We start from the raw sequence: 20,448 nt of genomic DNA on the forward strand, positions 1-20,448 counted from the left end.
GGTGATAGGGATCTGTGGAAGGGACACAGGAGCCAGCTTGAAAGGCGAATTAGGAACAACTTGCACATGTTAGACGAAAATTGGAAACAACTCAAAGTCCATCGGCAGTAGAATGGCTAAACCCTGACATATTTGTACAAGAGGATACTTACTACACAGTGTTCTAAAAATGAGAATTACTGGTATATGCAACAGCACAGGTGAGCTTCGCAATCAAAATGATGAAGAAGCCCAGTCAGCATGGCTCAGTGGTTGAGCGTCCACCTGTGAACCCGGAGGTCACGGTTCTATTCCCTGTCGGGCACATGTCCGGTGGCGGGCTCAATCCCCCAGGGTGGGGCGTGCAGGAGGCAGCTGATCAATGATTCTCTCTCATCACTGATATTCCTATATATCTCTCTCTCCCTCTCCCTTCCTCTCTGAAATCAATAAAAATATATATGTTGTAATGTACCCCGCGAATCACAGAAGGACGCCTCAAGAAGTCGAATTAAAGAGTCACATTTATTGCAATCCGGGACTATGAGGGGCCATTTTGCTTTCCCAAATCTCATAGTGATAAGATGGTGGCAAAGACAGACTTATATAGGCAAGGATCACAAAGGTATTGATTACATCCCAAGGTTTGGAATGAGGAACCTGGTTTGCAAAAAAGCAGTTTACAGAAGCAGAAGCAGCTTGTTAATTATAGTTTCGGGTCTCGGGGTCACTGAATTGACAGAAACACATTATCTAGAGCCCTCGGGTCTGGAATGAGGAACCTGGGTTAAATTTAGGCATGTTATCTAAATTACAGTTTTTGTTTTGGGTCTCCAAAACACTGAGTCAACAGGGACACGTTAACTGGAGCCCTCTGACCTTGGGATAACTGTGCTGTCCTTCCCAGGTAAAGGAAAACGTGCTTTCTAAGACCAGTATGACCACTACAAATGGGATTCCACATTACAATCAATAGGGTATTTAATCGAATGGGATGATTTATATAATTCAGAAAATCAAAATAACCTGTCTATTGTTTTTTTTTTTTTTTTTTTTTTAAATTAAATCTTTATTGTTCAGATTATTACATTTGTTCCTCTTTTTTCCCCCCATAACTCCCCTCCTTCCAGCTCCCACCCCACCCTCCACCCTCACTCCCCACCCACTGTGTTCATCCATAGGTGCATGATTTTTGTCCAGTCACTTCCCGCATCTCCCACACCCCTTTTTCCCCCAAGAATAGTCAGTCTATTCCCTTTCTATGTCCCTGATTCTATTATAATCACCAGTTCATTCTGTACATCAGGTTATTTATTCACTTGATTCTTAGATTCATTTGTTGATAGATGCATGTTTGTTGTTCATAATTTGTATCTTTACCTTTTTCTTCTTCTTCCTCTTCTTAAAGGATACCTTTCAGCATTTCATATAATACTGGTTTGGCGGTGATGAACTCCTTTAGCTTTTCCTTATCTGTGAAGCTCTTTATCTGACCTTCAATTCTGAATGATAGCTTTGCTGGATAAAGTAATCTTGGTTGTAGGTTCTTGGTATTCAGCACTTTGAATATTTCTTGCCATTCCCTTCTGGCCTGCAAAGTTTCTGTTGAGAAATCAGCTGACAGTCGTATGGGTATTCCCTTGTAGGTAATTGAGCCTCTTTCTCTTGCTGCTTTTAAGATTTTCTCTTTGTCTTTTGCTCTTGGCATTTTAATGATGATGTGTCTTGGTGTGGTCCTCTTTGGATTCCTTTTGTTTGGGGTTCTCTGCGCTTCTTGGACCTGTAAGTCCATTTCTTTCACCAGGTGGGGGAAGTTTTCTGCCATTATTTCTTGAAATAGGTTTTCAATATCTTGCTGTCTCTCATCTTCTGGCACTCCAATGACTCTGATATTAGTCCGCTTAAAGCTGTCCCAGAGGCTCCTTACACTATCTTCACACTTTCGGATTCTTTTTTCATTTTGCTTTTCCAATTGGGTGTTTTTTGTCGAATCTTTGGTTTGATTATTGTACTCCTCTGGTCTGCTATTGGGTGTAATATTCTTTATTTCAGTCCGTGTATGCTTACTTTCTAATTTCTTTATCGTAGCATCGAGGGTCTCATTAGTTTTCGTGAGGCTCTGCACAAATTTATGGCAAGCCCTCAAAATTGCGATTCTTAGCTCCATATCCTCCATTTCTGTCATGTTTTTTTGTCTCCGCATCTTTTATGCTTTCTTGGTGCACCCCCTTGTGGTCTCTGTGCGCAGTCTTGTTCTAGCCAAGCCTTAATTGTTGTAGTTAACACTAGAGGGGTTTGACCACCAGGCCGGCTGGCTGTGGAAATCAGCTGTGTGGAAAACGTCTGCCTTCTGGGGAGGTGCTAATCCAGCCTTTGCCTGAGGCAATCGGCAAATGGCTGTGCGCAGGTTTTGGGCGGGGCGGGCTCAACAGGGCGGGCGGAGGGAGCAGTTATGGCCACGCTCAGTCCCGTTCCCAGAGGCTCTGCTTCTCAGAACCCCGGCAGCCACTGCAAACCTCGGAGAGAAAGCTGCCCTCAGGTCCCAACTGATGCCGGATAATCCCGCTTCTCCCGTTTGAGTCTGGGTCCCTAGAGACTCGCCCGGATCTGGAGCCCAGAGTCTGAGACTCACTCCCGACAGAAAACGACAACCGCGCCCTCAGCCACCAGCCCGCTTTGCGCGCGCACCTCGGTACCTTTGTATTTTCCACACTGCGCCGCCTCTGAGCCTCGATTTGCTGTTCTCTTTCCTTCTAGTTGTAGAGTCTCTCTTCAGCCAGCCTTCCTGTGGTTCTGGGTGATGTCCGTTCAGTCTTTTAGTTGTATTTTTGAAATGGTTGTTTGCGGCAGCGGTCTCCGGTGTTTACCTACGCCGCCATCTTGGTCTCAACCTGTCTATTGTTAAACAAAGCAAATAGGTACATAAGCCAAACAGCAGGGTTAAAGGTAAACTATAGTTTCTACTTGAGATGATTGCTACCATACTTCATATATATTTTTTAAAAATGATGAATGAAAGAAGCCAAATACAAAAGGGGATATGTCATATGATCCCATTCACGTACAGTTCAAGGACAAACAAAACTAATATATGGTGGTAGAGGCCAGAAAAGTGCTTAACGTGGGCCTGAGGGAGAGGGTTTGCCGGAAGCCGGTCCATCCTTGCTGCTTGACACAGTCGCTGCAAGGAAGAAACATCTGCACAGAATATGTTTCAAGGGACCTGGCGTATATGGCATACTGTTCTTAATATGTTTGCTTCCCTTCTTAGCACTATGTGTTTTAACCAAGGTCATCTCTCCGAGAAAGGTTGTTTCCCCAGGTGGGGATTTTTTCCCTGGAGTTAGGGATTAACAGGACTAAGGAAGAGAATAAATCAGTGAAACCCCCTAGTGTTACAGAAATACCATGTACTACTTATGAAGAACTTGGACTAAGACTGTTGGCAATAAATTTGGGACTTGTTGGGCCCACATCCCCAGGGTTCTGCCCACCAGGGAAAGCACCAAAGCCTATACCCATGGAGACTCACTGACACAGGGCAGTCCCAGGGAAGGCAAGCAGCGAGGCTGGGAGGACATAACCTTTACTGGATAGGATAATCACCTTCAGTCACTTTCTTGTAGATTATCAGTAGAGCAGTGACCTTGGAATAGCCCTTATAATGGAACACAGAGATTAACCTAGACAGGATTAAACTCAACAGAACTAGATTAACAAACACCCTGACCCAGCCGTGGGCAAACTACGGCCCGTGGGCCGGATCCAGCCCGTTTGAAATGAATAAAACTAAAAAAAAAAAGACCGTACCCTTTTATGTAATGATGTTTACTTTGAATTTATATTAGTTCACACAAACACTCCATCCATGCTTCTGTTCTGGCCCTCCGGTCCAGTTTAAGAACCCATTGTGGCCCTCGAGTCAAAAAGTTTGCCCACCCCTGCCCTAACCTTTGGAATATAATTGATAGGATTAAAATCAACTGGTATAAATTCAGATGTAACAGGACAATAAAGACCGGACCTGGCTAGAACCTGGCTAGAGAACCTGGCTAAGCTGCTGATCAACTAAACGCTGTCTCAGTGTCATTCCTTCTTTGCCGACTCCATCCACACCTTTGGGAACCCCTGGACCTGCTGGGGCTGGACCCCAACAAGGGTTGAATGGGAAAAGACACAGGAGTGCCCTCCAGCCTGTTGGGAACATGAGCTTGCTCCCAGTGATGGTTATGTGATGATTTAGACATAGTGTGCATAGAGATAGATGTGCAGATAGATACATATACTGCAGCTATGGAAAGAGATAGAAATGGGTACATAGATGGACAGATAGGGCTGGAGGGCCTGCCTCATGGTCATGCCACTAGAGGAGCCCCAGAGGGCCCTGCACTTGGAGTTTAGTGCTCTGTGGTCACCATCTCAAGATTTGTGATCCTTTTATTTGAACCTGTGCTCTATACGTGCAGTCTGACGGGGTAATGGAGCGCGTGCTGAGGACCTGGAGCCTCGGAGCACGAGTGGTTCCACCCACTGCTGCCTCCTCCGGACAAGTTCCTGATTGCCCGCTCCCCTGTCCTCAGTGCCCCAGCCCTGCCCGGCCTCTCTCCTCATCCTTCCCCATGGACCGTGGGGCCTGAAAAGGACGCTCACCCCCCATGGCATCTCAGAGTGGGGCATGATTACAGCCGTCGTTGTCATCGTTGTCCTAGACTGGCAGCAGCCGGGGCATTTGGTGGGTGAATCAGCCAAAGTGAGCCTCTCTCCCACCCCCAATTCAGGTGCCCATTTGTCTAGTGTGGAGGTGGCAATACTCTTGGGGTGGCAGGCCTGTGGGAAGGGGAGGTCCCTGACTTGAGTTCCCCACTCCCAGCCAGGGCGTGATGTGTGGGTCCCACAGCCGACAGGAGGAAACGGACAGCCGATGGGCACCTCTCGGGGTCATGGGGCTTGTCCCCCAGGCTCTTGTGAGGGTCTGCAGGTGCCCTACGAGTAATGCAGTGTTGTGAGAGTGACATGGACTACCTGTAGCAAACAATAACCACATTGACAGGTTGAGAGCTTGTGGAGTTATTTTAGTACCTTGAATAGCATTTTCCCTGCTTTTTGAACAAGAAGGCCTACATTTCAATCTTGCACCGGGACCCAGTGTTAGGAGCCTCATTCTCCTCAAATTCCTCTATAGAGTCTATGCAATCCCAAGCAACATCCCAATGGGCTCTGTTGTAGAGATTAACAAGCTGTGCCTGGCCAGCGTCCACCTATGAACCAGAAGGTCACTGCTCAATTCCTGGTCAGGGCACATGCCCTGTTGCAGGCTGGAACCCCAGTGTGGGGTGTGCAGGAAGCATCCGACCAATGATTCTCTCTCATCCTTGATGTTTCTCTTCTTCTCTCTCTCTCTCTCCCTCTTCATCTCTGAAATCAATAAAAAAAATATTTTTAACGTTAACAAGCTGCTTCTAAAAGCTATATAGGAAAGCTATAAATCAAGACACTGTGGGATGCGCATAAGCATAGACATATATTTAAATGGAACAGAATAGAGAGCCCGGAAATAGGCACACACATGTATGATGGCTTATTTTTTGACTGACATCCTTATGGGCAGGGAACAGAAGCTTCTTAGGAAGCAAAGCTGCCCAGCAAGGCCTGGTCTGCCCGGTGGCGTAGACGCTCCATCTCCGCGTGTGGAAGAGGCTGGAGACCTCTGTCCTGAAAAGCCTTTTCCCAAATAAGGTGGGCCCGGAAGCGCTCTGCCCTCTGACATCCCTGAGGCAGCTGAGCGGCTGGAAGGCCCGGCGGAAAGGCGGCCGCGGGTCGCTGTCCGCGGTGCTGAACCGGACAGCTCCCCAGGTCCTCCCGCCCTTCCCCATCGGTGACTCCGGGAAGCCATGGCTGCTGGTCGCCCAGCTTTTGCTTTGTTTTATGGTCTTTCTTGATGCAGTTTCCTATTTGTATGTACTCTCAAAGTTTTAAGGTAAGTACTCATTTATTACAGACACGTCAAACACATAAAATTAGAGAGAAGAGTGTAATGAACTTCTATGGACTCGTCACCTAGTGACAAGTGTTAGCCATTCATGTTTCATCAAACTCTCACCCACCTCCCCCCGCGGGATTATTGTGAAGCAAATCTCGTGCATTGTGCCATTTCATTCATAACTATTTCAGGGTGATCTCTAAAGGATCAGAACCACGTGAAAACATATTCCCAATACATTAACACAACTCAAAAGTAATGGCTATCCCTTTTTTAAAAAATATATATTTTATTGATTTTTTACAGAGAGGAAGGGAGCGAGAGAGAGAGTTTGAAACATCGATGAGAGAGAAACATCGACCAGCTGCCTCGTGCACATCTCCTACTGGGGATGTGCCTGCAGCCCAGGTACATGCCCTTGACCGGAATCGAACCTGGGACCTTTCAGTCCGCAGGCCGACGCTCTATCCACTGAGCCAAACCGGTTTCGGCTAATGGCTATCCCTTAACATCACCACACATGCGGTCAGTGTACACAACCGGATGTGTGGGTGAGATGCAAAGCTCCGCGGGGCTGAGGTATCTGCCTGGGGATACCTAAGGTCACCAGGACTTAGTGCTGGCACACAGGTGGCCCCACTAGCATCCTGTGACCACGGCCACAGATTGGCACACACCAGCCTGCTTGCCAGAGATAACGTCAAGCAAGTCTGAGGTGCAGGGTGCTGGCCCAGGCCGGTGGTCACACCCACAGGGTGGTCCCTGAGGACACCAGGGCCCACGAACGACAGGCTCCAACCACACTCCCGCTCCTACAGGTCCAAGTCAAGATCAGTGACATCGGACTCTCTGGGGCAGAAGAGTCCTGAGCGGAATCGCCATGTGTCCCCAGTAACTAAAGTGCAGACAGGACGGAGCCACAGCCAGACCTGAGCCTGAATGGCAGCTCCGTCACCGACTGGCTGTGGAACCCGGGACAAGGCGCTTCGCCCCCCTGAGCCTCAGATTCCCCGTCAGTGGAACTCACCGCGGGTCGCCCCCAGCCTGCTCTTGCCCCCACAGGCCCCTCTCCTGGAATGACTTTCTGCCAACCCACATTCTAGGCGTCCACGAAGACCCAGTCAGAAACTCATTCCTCTGTGGCCAGTCCCTCCTGGAGTCACCTCTGCTGCATCTGACCGCGTGGTCCTGTTTATGTTCTGGGCTCAGAGTAGAGCTGGAGGCCCCGTGGAAACCAGCTAGTCCAAACCCTGGTTTTAAAGACAGGAAACGAGGGACTGGATGAGGAAGGAACTTGCCTGGTGTCGTAGGGGCCGCCGGTGGGCACCCCAAAGAGGCACGCACAGCTGGGATTCCGAAAAGATTTTAATCCCTTTAACCTCTCTCCTCTCCCCTCCGTCTCTGGGCTCTCGCTGGGTGGACCCAGTAGGAAGGGAGAGGTCAAGGTTGAGGAGTGAGCAGACCATGGGGGTCATGCCTGAGGGCTGGTGCCGGACAGAGAACTCAGAGAAAGGATTTGAGGGCAGGCACAGCACCCCATCCCCCCATCTGCTCCCGATCTCAGGGCTGAGCATCTTCCCCGCCTTCTAAAGCGCTCAGCTCACTCTGCCAGCAGCCCTGCCAGGCGCCCCACCAGCCCTTCTCCTCAGCAGGGCCGCCGCCAGGCCCCAGAGCGCAGTGCCAGAACCACGATGCAATGTGCGTAGCTTCTGCTTCCTTTCTGATGAGACGGGGCGGGTGACCTGGGCGCACCAACAGGCTGGGCCTCTCCCCAGGTGAAGTGCTGGGCCGCAGGGAGCTGGGCCCAAGGAGCAGGGGGTGCAGGGGGGCTGGCGGGTCCCTTCTGGCTCCTGAGGGCCACCCATCCACACCATCCGGGACAAGAGCCTGAGAGGAAGAAGGGAGGCCGCCCCTCGGTCCCCCAGGGTCAGGGGCAAGGCTCTGAGCTCTGGAGGTTGAGTCAGAACCAGGCCTCACTCAAGGATTGGATGTGGGCACCCAGGACAAGGACCACAACAGACCGGGAGAGGCCAGTCGCTGGGCCGGCCAGCCTGGTGCCCCTCAGGCCCGATGGGAAGGGGGGCACTCGTTTCTGGGCCGGGTGCGGGGGGAGGAGCTGCCTCCGGTGGGAGCGGGCTGGAGACAGGTGGGCTGCAGAGGAAGCAGAAGCCAGTGAGAGGAGTGGTCAGAGCCGGGGGGGGGGGGGGGCGGCGGGCAGGGGGAAGCCACGAGGGGCAGCCTGGCCCCAGTGAGCCCAGGTGACTCCTCCCCCAAGTTCCGGGATGAGGAAGGAAGGACCGAGCCCCTGTTCTGGGCTAGCTGGGAGTGAGGGGAAGGTTCCAGGGGGCATGGCGAGTGCCCCCAGGGTCCTGCAGGCTGGCCGGGCCCAGGGCAGTGTGAGCTGCCTGCCCAGGGTCAGCGGAGCAGCTGGTGCCTCCCCCGAGGACGGTGCTGGGCTCTGCCCACCCGGCTGCGCCTCACCTGAGCCTCGCGCGGAGCTGGTCCCTCAGCCCGGAGCACACCCACAGGGCCCCGCGCAGCAGCTCGCCTCGCATCCACCGCAGATCAGCTGGCAGGTCGGGCAGCCACAGGACCAGCCTGGAGGAGGGGCAGCAACAGCTGAGCCCACCCTCCCCCCACCTTGGCCAGAGCAGAGTCTGGATCCCTGGTCCCCGAGGCACCAGGGCTACAGGAAAGGGCTGGGGTGAGACGCAGCCAGAGCCACCGGGAGTGGCTCAGCCTCAAGGGGCTCCTGCAGGGAGAGAGGGGCTGGGGGACTGAAACGGAATGGACTCCGAACTCAGTGGGTGGCCAGGCCCTGAGACTGGACTCCACAGGCACCAGTAGAAAGTGCAGGGGAGGAAAGGGCAGGGTTCGGGGGTCAGGCTGGCTTGGGGTGTAGCCCAGCCCCACGGCTTCTCAGCTGTGTGACCTGGGGCGGGGGGGGGGGGGGGGGGGGGGGGGGCGGTGGCCAACTCTCTGGGCCTCAGCTTTCTCACCTGCCAAATAAGGACCATCACCTCGCCTGCAACTCCTAGCCTCCCCCCATCTCCTTCCCCTTCTCACCTCTCCCCAGGCCAGCTCCCCACTCCGCACCCCTGCATCCCTGCACGCACCCTCCCCAGGCCAGCTCCCCACTCCGCACCCCTGCATCCCTGCACGCACCCTCCCCAGGCCAGCTCCCCACTCCGCACCCCTGCACGCACCCTCCCCAGGCCAGCTCCCCACCCCCGCACCCCTGCACGCACCCTCCCCAGGCCAGCTCCCCACTCCGCACCCCTGCATCCCTGCACGCACCCTCCCCAGGCCAGCTCCCCACTCCGCACCCCTGCACGCACCCTCCCCAGGCCAGCTCCCCACCCCGCACCCCTGCACGCACCCTCCCCAGGCCAGCTCCCCACTCCCGCACCCCTGCATCCCTGCACACACCCTCCCCAGGCCAGCTCCCCACCCCGCACCCCTGCATGCACTCTCCCCAGGCCAGCTCCCCACTCCGCACCCCCTGCATCCCTGCACGCACCCTCCCCAGGCCAGCTCCCCACTCCGCACCCCTGCATCCCTGCATGCACTCTCTCCAGGCCAGCTCCCCACTCCGCACCCCTGCATCCCTGCATGCACTCTCTCCAGGCCAGCTCCCCACTCCGCACCCCTGCACGCACTCTCCCCAGGCCAGCTCCCCACTCCGCACCCCTGCACGCACCCTCCCCAGGCCAGCTCCCCACTCCGCACCCCTGCATCCCTGCACGCACTCTCCCCAGGCCAGCTCCCCACTCCGCACCCCTGCACGCACCCTCCCCAGGCCAGTTCCCCACTCCGCACCCCTGCATGCACTCTCTGCCCAGCAGCCAGGGGCCAAGGTCTCTGTCCTGCTCCACATCGCGGGCCACCTGAAACAGAGCCCACCAGAGCCTCTCTTGCTTCCACGGGACCCTGCCAGGCAGAGGGCCGGCCACGCAGCTGTGGCGGAGAAAGGACGTGGCCGGCACCTTCACTGGACTCCCCTCCCCCCGGCAGGCCCTTAGAGGGGCCTCTAAACCAGGCCTCGGACTGGGCAGACAGTCCCAGAGCCGTGCGAAAAGCAACACATCAGCCGGACTGTCACCTCCCTCGTCTGGCCCTTCTGCCTCGATGATTACACCCACGTGCAGGGGACAGAATACCAGCAGGACGTTCCCGTGGTCTGGGCAGGCCTCCCCAGCAGTGCGCACAAGTGGATTTTCTTTTTAACTGAAAAGGCGAGAATTTGCCTTTATCCTTTTTTATTTCAAACGGTGGTTTGAGTCTCACAGCTCAGCACGAGGCAGAGCAGTCAGCGGAAGGCTCTCTCCCAGCTCTGCGTCACCAGCCGCTTAAACGGCAGGACTGGCCCCGTCATCACCGCGATGTGGAGCAGGGCAGAGACCTTGGCCCCTGTCATAGGCCTTCTTCCGGGGAATAGAGAGTTTTTAAAATGCAGATCTCCCAGGACACCAGTGTCTCCTCGCTGCCTTCGACCACGTTGGGTAAAGAGCACCCTCCTCGCACAGCTACGGAGCCCTGTGTGCCTAGCCCCTGCCGCCTCCCCAGCCCCATCTTGGACAGCTCTCCACCTGTAGGTCCAGTCACACCGACTTCCCTTTCTGCTCCTCAAACAAGTCTTACTCCCTTCTGCCCCAGGACCTTTGCATATGCTGTCCCATCCATCTGAAATGCTTTTCCCTTCCCTCTTTGCTTAGTGGATTCTTATTTGTCTTTCAGATTATAGCTCAAAAGTTATCTCTAGCCCGGCCGGTGTGGCGCAGTGGTTGAGCATCGACCTATGAACCAGGAGGTCACAGTTCGATTCCTGGTCAGGGCACATGCCTGGGTTTCGGGCTCGATCCCCAATGTGGGATGGGCAGAAGGCAGCCGATCAATGTTTCTCTCTCCTCACCGATGTTTCTATCCCTCTCTCTCTCCCTTCCTCTCGACATCAATAATAAAAAAATTTTTTTAAGTTATCTCCTCTAGGCAGCCTTCCATGACTAGGCAGTCCCTAGGGCAGCGGTTCTTAACCTGTGGGTCGCGACCCCTTTGGCGGTCGAACGACCCTTTCACAGGGGTCGCCTAAGACCATCCTGCATATCAGATATTTACATGACGATTCATAACAGTAGCAACATGACAGCTTTGAAGTAGCAACAAAAATAATGTTATGGTTGGGTCACAACATGAGGAACAGTATTTAAAGGGCCAGAAGGTTGAGAACCACTGGCCTAGTGTAAGCCATCCCGGTTCACAGCCAGTGGAGACTCCCTAGGCATCTCCAGGCAGAGCGGTGATTACACAGGTGAACGTGCAATGACCTGTGTCCTGCCAGGCTCCATAAGGCCAGGGACTGGGGCCGGGTCAGTGCTGCCTCCCGGCCTCCAGCCTGGGCGGGCCCCTGGTAAGCCCTCGAGGACTCTTACTAGAATAAATGAACAACACAGTGATCCACTAGTCAGCAGAGTTAGAATGAGTAGAGAGGCTTAGCCACAGCCAGCCTGCCATGGAAGAGCCTTGTTGTATAGAAAAGGAATCTGAGGCCCAGAGAGGGTAAGAGACCTGGCCCAGGCCACACAGCAAATCTGAGCCAGCCCAGCCCCTAGAGTTATTTTCAAAAATAGCACATGGTCTCTGAAGCTCTGACAGATGGGCCCAAGGTCCTACAGACAGGAGGGACCAGGGCGCTGACCAGGAGGCCCCGGTTGGTCCACAGCAGCTACAGCCTCCGAACCAGCCCCCAAGGACCCTCTGGGTCATTCAGCCAACACCTGGCAGCGTGGAGAGACCAGCCAGGCTCTGCCCGCTGGTGTGCCAGCCACCCTTCCTGCCCTGGGCACTGGTCTCCACCACAGCCCCTGCCCGGCCTCACCTTCTGCCCCGGAAGTAGACGTACTCGAAGGGCAGCGTGCAGGGCAGCAGCAGGTAGGTCAGCGCCTTCCCGGGCGTCGAGCGGCGGAAGCGGGCCCAGGGCCTGGGGTCCCTCTTACTTGTTTTCTCCAGGGCTGCAAGAGAAGGGGAGCATGCCCACCAGCTCCTCTCCACCCTGCAGCCCAGAGAGGGTGCCCACCCCCACCCGCAGAGCAAGAAACACAGACCAGGCCCCCGCCGGGAGCCAGCAGGGGCCAGGCCCTCAGCTGTTCATCATCGTCCGAGAAATGGGCAGGGGGTGCCCCTTTCTCAGAAGAGGAGACAGAGGTTCAGAGTGGAGAAGGGACTTGCCAAAGACCGTCGCTAGGAGGTGGCAGGGCCAGGATGGACCCCTCTCCCGCCCCTCTCTCCGGAAAGTCTGCGGCGGCCGCCTAAGCAGGAACAGGTGCCCACACTGCACCTCCCTCCGTAACAGTAGCCCAGCAGTTACTAACCACAGCAGGGGCTGCAGCTGGGGCTGGACGACCCCTTCCCCAGCCCTCTGTCCCCTTCATTGACCTGGTGGGAGGGGCCTGCATCCTGGCTGGGGCAGAACCAGAGCCCAGATCCCTGCGCCAGACCATGGCACAGCCACCTGCCCCCAATCTGACTCTGGCTGGTGCTTTTAGGCACAGATACTGGGGGGGGGGGGGGGGGGGGGGTTCTCATACAGCAAGTCCGAGACAGCCCCCAGATGACCTGCTGTGGCCGGGACCGTGCCTTCCCTTCCCTTCCCCAGCCTAGGCCGCCTCCCCGTAATGATAGGAGCCACCTTCCTGGCAGGTAGGTGAGGACTAAGGGATGCCAGTGAGGGCCAGGCCGATGACAATTCCCTTCCCGGAAGGGGGCGCCCCTCGCCAACCCCACGTGCAGGCTGCAGTGCCCCATCGAAGAGGCGGCTCTCTGGTGCCCCCGTGTGGCCGCAGGGATGGGGCCAGGTTTGCAGAACGGCAATCAATCTCGTACTCAGGGCTCAGCACACATTGGAGCCCATTTCTGCTTGCTCTGTGTGGTCCCTCATCCCCCCATCCCCTCGCCCACCTCACTGACCCTGCTCTGGCCTCCCCACCACCATCTTTCCTCCCAACCTCCTGCCTCTCAGCCTGTCCCCCCAAGCTAACAATAAAGGAGCCACACAGAGTGATCCATTCGTCAGTCATGGACTGGGCCTGGGCCTACGGTTCGCTGGTCCGTAATCACTAGGGGTTGCCCCTCAGTAAACCCCTCAGCAGCCCCATCTCTCTCCTCTAGGCCACGTACCCAACCTTCCCAGCCTCTCTGAGCTCATCTCTGCTTCCTTGCCCCTCAACCACTGTGTTACAGACACGGGGGCCTCCAGCTCTTCTCCCCTCCACACAACCCCAGGACATTTGCACATGCTGTTGTCTTCCCCTCTCTTTGCCTGGCTAGCTCCTTCCATGTTTCACTTAGATGCTAACCCACCCCCACCAGCACCATTCCAGGTGTGTGTGGGACACCTGTGATTGATTGCAGCTGTGACATCTAGGTCACCACGCAGAATGCCTAGTTCTGCCATGTGCTGGCCGTGTGACCTTGGGTAAGTCACTTAACCGCTTGGTGTTCTGGTTTCCACATTGGTACAACGGGGACGACTCAGTGCCGTCCTCAGAGGATTGTTGAGATGATGAAATGAGTCTAGATCCTTCGTATGTGCCCCCCCCGCCGTGCCCCTCAGTACCTCCTCCTCCCCACCCCCCGGGCAGTGGGCAAAGGCCGGGCTTTCTCAGGCAGACTTGGGTCCGAATCCCCCAGCTGCAGGCTCTGAGGCCTTGGTGAGTCCCTCCTCGCCCTGAGCTTGTAGCCTCATCACCGAAATGGGGTGAGGAAACCCCTCAGGCCCGCAGCATAGTGAGAAGTGAGTGACACCGCGTATAAGAGCCCCTTGGCACCCCTGGCACTTAGCAGGAACTCAAAAAGAGTCCCACCCTCCTCCAGGCCAGAGTGCCTCCAGGGCAGGGGCCCACCCACGCCCCTGGCGCAGTGCCTCTGAGTGTCAGTGCCTGCCGGGTGAGCAAGTGCAGGAGGAGGGGCAGTACCGGCCTCCAGCTCCGGCGACAACTGCTTGAAGTTGGGCACGTCCTTGACCAGCACGCTGGGCACTGCCCAGTTGAGCGACAGGCCCTCCTTCTGTCCTCTGTCTTGGCCAGTGTCCCGGGTCCCATGGGCTGGGGCCGGGGGCTCCTTTGACACCAGCGTCCACAGCACCGGCTCCTTGGTGAGTCCTGGGCGGGCGAGAGGCGGGATGTGGCGGTCAGCACAGCCAGAGCCTCCCCGTGACAGCGACTCCCCCGCTTTCCACGCCGCCACCCTGTCGGCACCTCTCAGGGCCAAACTCCGCTCTGAGGCGCTGTCACCTACCGCGTCTCTCCAGGAACCTCAGGGCGTCCAGGTAGCCTTGTCTGCAGTAGTGGACCAACATCTGCCAACACACAGGTCAGGGGGGATGAGGGAGGCCCGGGCCCCCCTAGGCTGATGGTCACAGGCCGGACACTTGTCTTCAACTGGGAGTGAAGGAGACCTCGCAAGGGCCCTGGGCCCAGCACTGGGCAGGGAGGGACCTGGGACCTCCCTCCACTCCCTCCCCTGCTGGGGCTCCTGCTCCAGCCCCTCCCCTCTCTGGCCTCAGTTCCCTCCTGGGGCCCAGGATGCCTGGTTCGGTGCCTGGGACGGTGCCTGGGACGGTGCCTGGTGCCCAGAGGTCAGTGGAGGATGGATCTCTTCGGTCTCCGTTGCCAGGACCGGCCTGAGATGGCCGAGGAACCCCGGGGGCCTGCCCAGCTGCTCGGTCAGAGCCCCACAGTGGGGAAGAGGCCCCTGCAGGCCAGGACGTGGCTCCACCTCCCCTTGCCCTGTGACCTCGGGACGGCCATGCGACCTTCCTGAGCGCCTCACGGCCTTGTCTGTGAAACGGGCTGAGACGTCTGTCCACCCACCCTCTGGAGGTCAGAGAAAATGAGCCCGTGTCCCACGACTTGGTCCTTATATTATAAAACCCTACACGACCGGGAGAGTGTGGAGAGCAGCGGGGGCCCGGCTGGTTGAGGGGGGGGAGCACCTTCTGATGAAAACCTGTTGGTTGTCAAACAACCTATTTTCCAGAAATACTGAGGGGCAAAACGCAGGAAAAGTGGGTCTGTTGTCCGCCTTTTCCTGAGCGTACGCCTCGCCTCCACACAGCGGGTCATCTGGCCACAGTCTAGGGCAGCAGGAGGAAGCATGGGGCGGCTGGCCGAGGATGGGAAACCTGGCTTTGCAGCTTCTGGGCTGTGTGACTTCGAACAAGTCACTTAACCTCTCTGAGCTGCGGTGTCCTTTCCTGAGAAACGGAGATGATAGCGGTGCCTTCTCACAGAGCCTGGCCCAGGGGAGCACCGGCGGGCCCAGCATGGTTGGCGCTGCCCCGGCGGGGGCCAGCCTAACGCCACACCCGCTCTGGGGCGCTTCAGGCTGTGGGTTCGAGACCTGGCCTGTAAGACTCGGGACATGTGTGTCAACGGCCCTGAGGCTGCGGGGAGGGTTCAGGGGCACAGAGTCTGACACGGGGCCCTGGATCATGGCCGAGGCTGGACGCCAGGGCCAGGCCTACCTCGGGGCTGGGCGCGACGACGCAGGAGAGCCCCAGGAAGAAGTTCCTGGTGGAGAACTGGAAGCTGGCGTTGAAGGCGTTCAGCTCGAGCATGCTGGCCGAGGCGCTCGGGGGGCAGATGTCCACCGTCCCGGTGAAGGGCGACACGGTGATGGTGCTGGGACAGTCCGAGAAGGGCAGGTTGTTGCTCAGGGCCCCGTCGAAGTAGCGCTGCAATTGGGGCAGGAGTGCGGCCCTCAGGACGCCCGCCCTCCGGCCACGCCGCGAGGAGCACCCGCCAGTGGCGGGCCGCAGCGGGTGACCCTGAGGCTGCCCGAGTCACTCGGTCTGTCGAGCTCAGGGTACCGTAGAGAACCCTCTCTGAGCAACCCAGGAGCAGGGGCGAGGCTGGCACACAGTAGGTGCTCAAGGTGTGCAGGTGCCCTCCACCCACACCTCTCCCCAGCAGGTGCCTGGGGCTGAACGCACAGGGCAGGGCCTTGGCCACTCACCTCCCCTCTGAATTCGGGGGGGATCACCCCACAGTAGAAAGGGATGTACAGGGTGCAGATCAAGGCCTGGGAAGACAAGAGGCCACGGAAACAGTTGTTCACGCTCCTTCTGCTCAGAACTGCTCCGAGCACCGTCTAACCCCAGGAGAGCCCACCACGTGGGTGTTATCGGTCCTGGGTCCCAGGAGAGGTCTGAGGCGCAGGGGCCATCGTCCCAGCCACATTCTCAGCGTTAAGGGATTTGAACGCAGGCCCTTCTCAAGTTCCGCCCTTTTCCTGCTGAGGGGACCCTTGCGGACCGGGGCTGCTGCCGGAGCTCTTCCCAGGGACAGACAGGCACCGGGTCCCCCTCCTCCTTCTCCGCTGCGCCAGGAACGCTCCGCCGAGAGTCTAGGAAAGCCGCCCAACGTGCATTCCTTGGACACTATTCCAACCAGAGGCACCTCCAACGAGAAACCTTGACTTCTCCGCCCACCTGGAAAGCATGGCCTATCTTCCCAGAGAGGCTCTGACACGTCCTGTGTAGAAGAGACCCTACCGTGGACTCTGATGCTAGTGGCATTAGTGGCATCAGGGCTGGACAATACGCCGCTGTGCAGTGTGGGGGCGCTGTCCTGCGCATTGAAGGATGCATAGCAGGACCTCTCCCCCCAGACGCGAGCAGTGAATACACGCACACACACGCACATAGGCGCACACACACTCTCATCGTGTGACACCCAAAATGTCCCCAGCGCTGCCCACTGGCCCGAAGGGGAAAAGCAAACTCCTGCAGCAGAGAGCCTTGCCCCGCAGAACCCTGGGAGAATCCCTCCCGCGCGCTCGCTCTCCGCGATGCAGAACCTATCCTGGCTCTGAGCAGCCGAGGCACAGGTGAGCTCCGCATTCCCGCAGAGTAACAATCAGAGTAACAGCTGCTAGTGTTTACTGAGCACCTACTATGTGCCACACAGGCCAAGATGGTGGGTGCACTTTGGGGTCCCCTGTGGCCCCCTGGGGAAGCTGTGAACACAGCCGGCAGCCAGGGACAGGCCCCTCCCTGCACGAAGAGTTCAGGTCAGCACAGACTCAGACACAGGCCCGTGCTGGGACTGGGGACACGCGGGCGAAGCAGGGGCCCCAGGCTGCGTGGAAGGTGCAGACCCTGCTGGGGAGGGGGGGCAGAGCCGCGATGGGGGAGGCACGGGTCTCCTGGCTGGCCTCCCCAGGTAGGACCTGTGCCCCTGCCTGAGCATCCGCCTCCTGCCCCGCGCGGCTGTCACATACTCGTGTTTCTTTCAGTCCTGGATTGCTTCTTCGTTCATGGCGGATGTGGTCCTTCCCTGCACCCCGTTAGACTAGAAGCCCCAGGAGTCAGGCGACATGTCGGTCTGTCCTTCCCTGTTACAGTCACGGTGATGGCACAGAACAGACCCTCAGGAAATGTTTGCCCACTGTGTCCGGAAATGCGTGGAGGACCGGGTGGGGTAGGGCTGGGCAGGCACCTCTCTGGAGAGCAGCCCCTTTGGGGGGCTCTGATTTTTTAAAAAATGGGCCCTAGCTGGTTTGGCTCAGCGGATAGAGCGACAGCCTGCAGACTGAAGGGTCCCAGGTTCGATTCTGGTCAAGGGCACATGCCCTGGTTGCAGGCTTGATCCCCTACTGGATCGGCGTGCAGGAGGCAGCCGATCAATGATTCTCTCTCATCATTGATATTTCTATCTCTCCCTCTTGCTTCCTCTTTGAAATCAATTTTAAAAAACAACGGACTTTTGCCCCCTCCCCATCCAAGCTGTGTGCAGCTGAAGGTCCCCCACCTCACCTGTCCATCCTCACCTGGCCACCGCCCCTCTGTTTTGTAAACAAGCTGAGGCCTGCGAGTTCACTGCCCCCCCCCTCGACACCTCCCCCACCCTGCAGATGCGTCTGCCCCCGGGGAGTGCCCGAAAGTCACTCTGGTAGGAGCTGGCGTCCCCCCACCTGCCACCAGGCCCGGAGGCCCCAGCCCACTCACCTGGATGACCTCCTCGCGGGTGGCGAAGTCTGTGATGATGACGTTGTGGCCGTCGGGCCAGCGGGTCAGGGAGATGCCCAGCTGCTGGGAGGCCCGGACGTGGATGTCACTGGGCAGAAAGGTCCGCAGCTGCCGCTGGATGTGCTCGATGGGCGAGAAGGCGGGGTGGAACACACCCAGGCTCAGCTGCTCCACCTGCTTGGCCAGGTCCAGCAGCCGGTCGCAGGAGAACTCTGCGGGCGGGAGGGGGGGGGGGGGGGCGTGTGGACAGGTCCTGAGCCACCAGGCGCGCCTGCCCTGCGGGCTGGGAGGCTGGCCTTCCCTCCTGGGGGCCAGGGAGTGGCCCCCTTCTTCTCAGAATTCCTGTGCCCCGCCCTGTGTTCAAATGCTCTCTCCCACCTTTTGCCCCCAGGTGACCCTCAGAGCATCTTCCTGGCTCCGAGCGTGGCACCCCTCTTCTGTGAAAAGGGGGGAACCCTAGTCCCAGTGCCCAGGTTCTCAGATGCATTACACGGGACGGACCGCTGGGCAGGACCCACGGGCCCTGGGACACCCCTCCCTCCGCCCCCCCCCCTCCAGTCCCTCCAAATCAGAGTCCGAGGAGGCTGGGAGATCCCGGGTCCCCCCGCCCGCCTGGGCCCCCGACGCACCGACGGGCCGTCCCATGAGGATGCAGATGGCGTTGAGCGCGCCGACCGAGGAGCCGTAGATGCGGCGGGCGCCCTGGAGGAGGCGCGGGGCGCGCTCCTGCAGGCAGTGGGTCACGCCCACGTGGTAGAGGCCGAGGAAGGCCGCGCCGCTGAAGGACAGGCTCCAGCCGCCCTCCTCCTCGAAGCAGCTCATGGCGGTGGGGCCGGGACCGGGGCCGGGACCGGGGCCGGTCCGAATAGGGCGGGGAAGGGGGGTTGGTGGCGGGCGCTGCGGGATGGGGCGCAGGTCTGGCGTGGCGCGGGGCAGGGCAGCCCAGATGTGGAGCTCGGCGGGGGAGCCGGCCCCGCCCCTGGTGCCCGGCTGGCCCCTGGGCTGTGTCACCCATCGCCCCAGCCAATGAAGTCCCGGGCTGCGACCACCCCCTCTCCTCCAGGTGCGCACCAGGTGTGTCCCAGAAGCGCCGCCCCCACAGCCTGCCCGGCATCTGGGTCACCGGGATCACGGCTCCAGGTACCCGGGACGGGGCCCCGGGAAAATGGGACCAAGTTGCCGCCTGACCTCTGCCCGCAAGCACTGCCCGGCCCCAGGGCAGCCGAGGGCTGCCAGCAGGCTCCGCCCGGGCCACGCGCTCTCCTTGGAGTCGCCTTCGCAACGCCGTGTGACTAGGGACCTCCGTGCCCACGTCCGGCTGGTTGGCACCAAGCTGCCCGCATCCTGCCACTGGGGGCAGCTCGTGGCCTGAAGTACGGAGAGGAACTCCCTGTGTCCCCGAGGGTGATGGGGGCGGGCCCAGGGGCGGGGCCCACGATGCTGGGTAGCGGGGGGTCTGACAGACTCCCTCACTCCGCCCCCAAGGATGAGTACCCGCCAGGGCAGTCCACCGGATGGCCGCATGGCCGAGCCTTGGTGCTGATGGGCCAAAGACCGATGAGGGTCAGTGCTTGAGGCCGCTCATGTGTTTCTCTAAATAACATAGGAACTGCCTGGAAGAGGGCTTGGGAGGCCACCCGTTCCATCTATGAGAGTCCTCTATGGGGAGTGGAAGGCGAGGGGAAAGGAGATGGGGAGCAAAGGAGAATGAACGAAATAGCAAAGCAAAACGGAGGACATGCACCCCAGGAGCTCAAGGGAAGGGGAGGGGACAGGGCTGGGAAGCAGGGAGCAGAGCTGGAACCCAGCCCCTGCCAGCCGGACTCAAACCCCTGCTCAGGCTGCCCTGTACCAGCCCCAGACGGAGCGGAGGCAGGCAGGAGGGCAGACCCTCCAGGACCCACACGGCTCCCTGCAGGGTACACAGCGCCTGGAGACCTCTCTCCTGGGAGGCGGGCTGATGCTCCGGAGCTGCTCTGGGGGGGAGGGGAGTTCTGACCGCCCTGGCACTGGGTAAGCATGTCTCCCAGGGCATTCTGTGGTAGCTTTGCAACAGTCCTGTGACATAAACCGCATTGCCAACCCACTTTGCAGATGAAGAAACTGAGACAAAACCCACGCCCCAAGAGAGCTCTGCCAGTAAGAGGCTGAGTGGGGTGGGGGCAGAACGTGGAGATGGGGGAGCCCACGTTTCAGGCCAGAGGCGCCCACAGGGACCGGGCCGCAGGCCGTGGGGCTCCTGACTTAGGGAGGGAGGCCTCTCTGCAGGAGTCAGGACGACAGGGCTTCTCCCAGGGCCTGAGTGTGGGAGGCTGGAGGCAGGGACCTGGCAGACGCAGTGACTAGGCCCCAGGACACACTGAGTGGGTGAGAGAGGCGGCCCAGGCTGGTGGGAGGTGGGGCACACGGGGAGTGGGTGCCCCTGGGACTTCCAGGTGAGAGGAAGGTGAGCTGTGGGAAGACA

The 20,448-nt window shown here is 58.4% G+C and overlaps 1 protein-coding gene across 1 annotated transcript; it reads right to left on the bottom strand.

The window, feature by feature from the left end:
* Positions 1-7,604: 7,604 nt before the first annotated feature.
* On the bottom strand, positions 7,605-18,806 carry PNPLA5 (patatin like phospholipase domain containing 5). Its single transcript, XM_070408860.1, has 10 exons — positions 18,614-18,806; positions 17,964-18,196; positions 15,971-16,036; positions 15,480-15,689; positions 14,252-14,312; positions 13,930-14,115; positions 11,835-11,967; positions 8,441-8,557; positions 7,981-8,110; positions 7,605-7,757 (listed from the first exon to the last, which is right to left on the bottom strand). Exons 1-10 carry the CDS (start codon positions 18,804-18,806, stop codon positions 7,605-7,607), a joined length of 1,482 nt encoding a protein of 493 aa, XP_070264961.1.
* Between the last annotated feature and the right edge of the window lie 1,642 nt (positions 18,807-20,448).

The sequence above is a fragment of the Myotis yumanensis genome, unplaced genomic scaffold (genome assembly GCF_028538775.1).
Source record: "Myotis yumanensis isolate MYYU_CA2020_CCGP unplaced genomic scaffold, mMyoYum1.0.hap1 SCAF_3, whole genome shotgun sequence".
In the NCBI taxonomy this organism is placed as follows: Eukaryota; Metazoa; Chordata; class Mammalia; order Chiroptera; family Vespertilionidae; genus Myotis; species Myotis yumanensis.

Coding starts and splice junctions, on each gene's coding strand:
- PNPLA5 (XM_070408860.1), bottom strand. CDS start 18,806: ATGAGCTGCTTCGAGGAGGAGGGCGGCTGGAGCCTGTCCTTCAGCGGC. Junction 8,558..11,834: donor GTCTACTTCCGGGGCAGAAG/GTGAGGCCGGGC, acceptor CCCCTCCTCCAG/GCTGGTCCTGTGGCTGCCCG. Junction 7,758..7,980: donor CCAGCGACTGGCCTCTCCCG/GTCTGTTGTGGT, acceptor CCTTGGGCCCAG/CTCCCTGCGGCCCAGCACTT.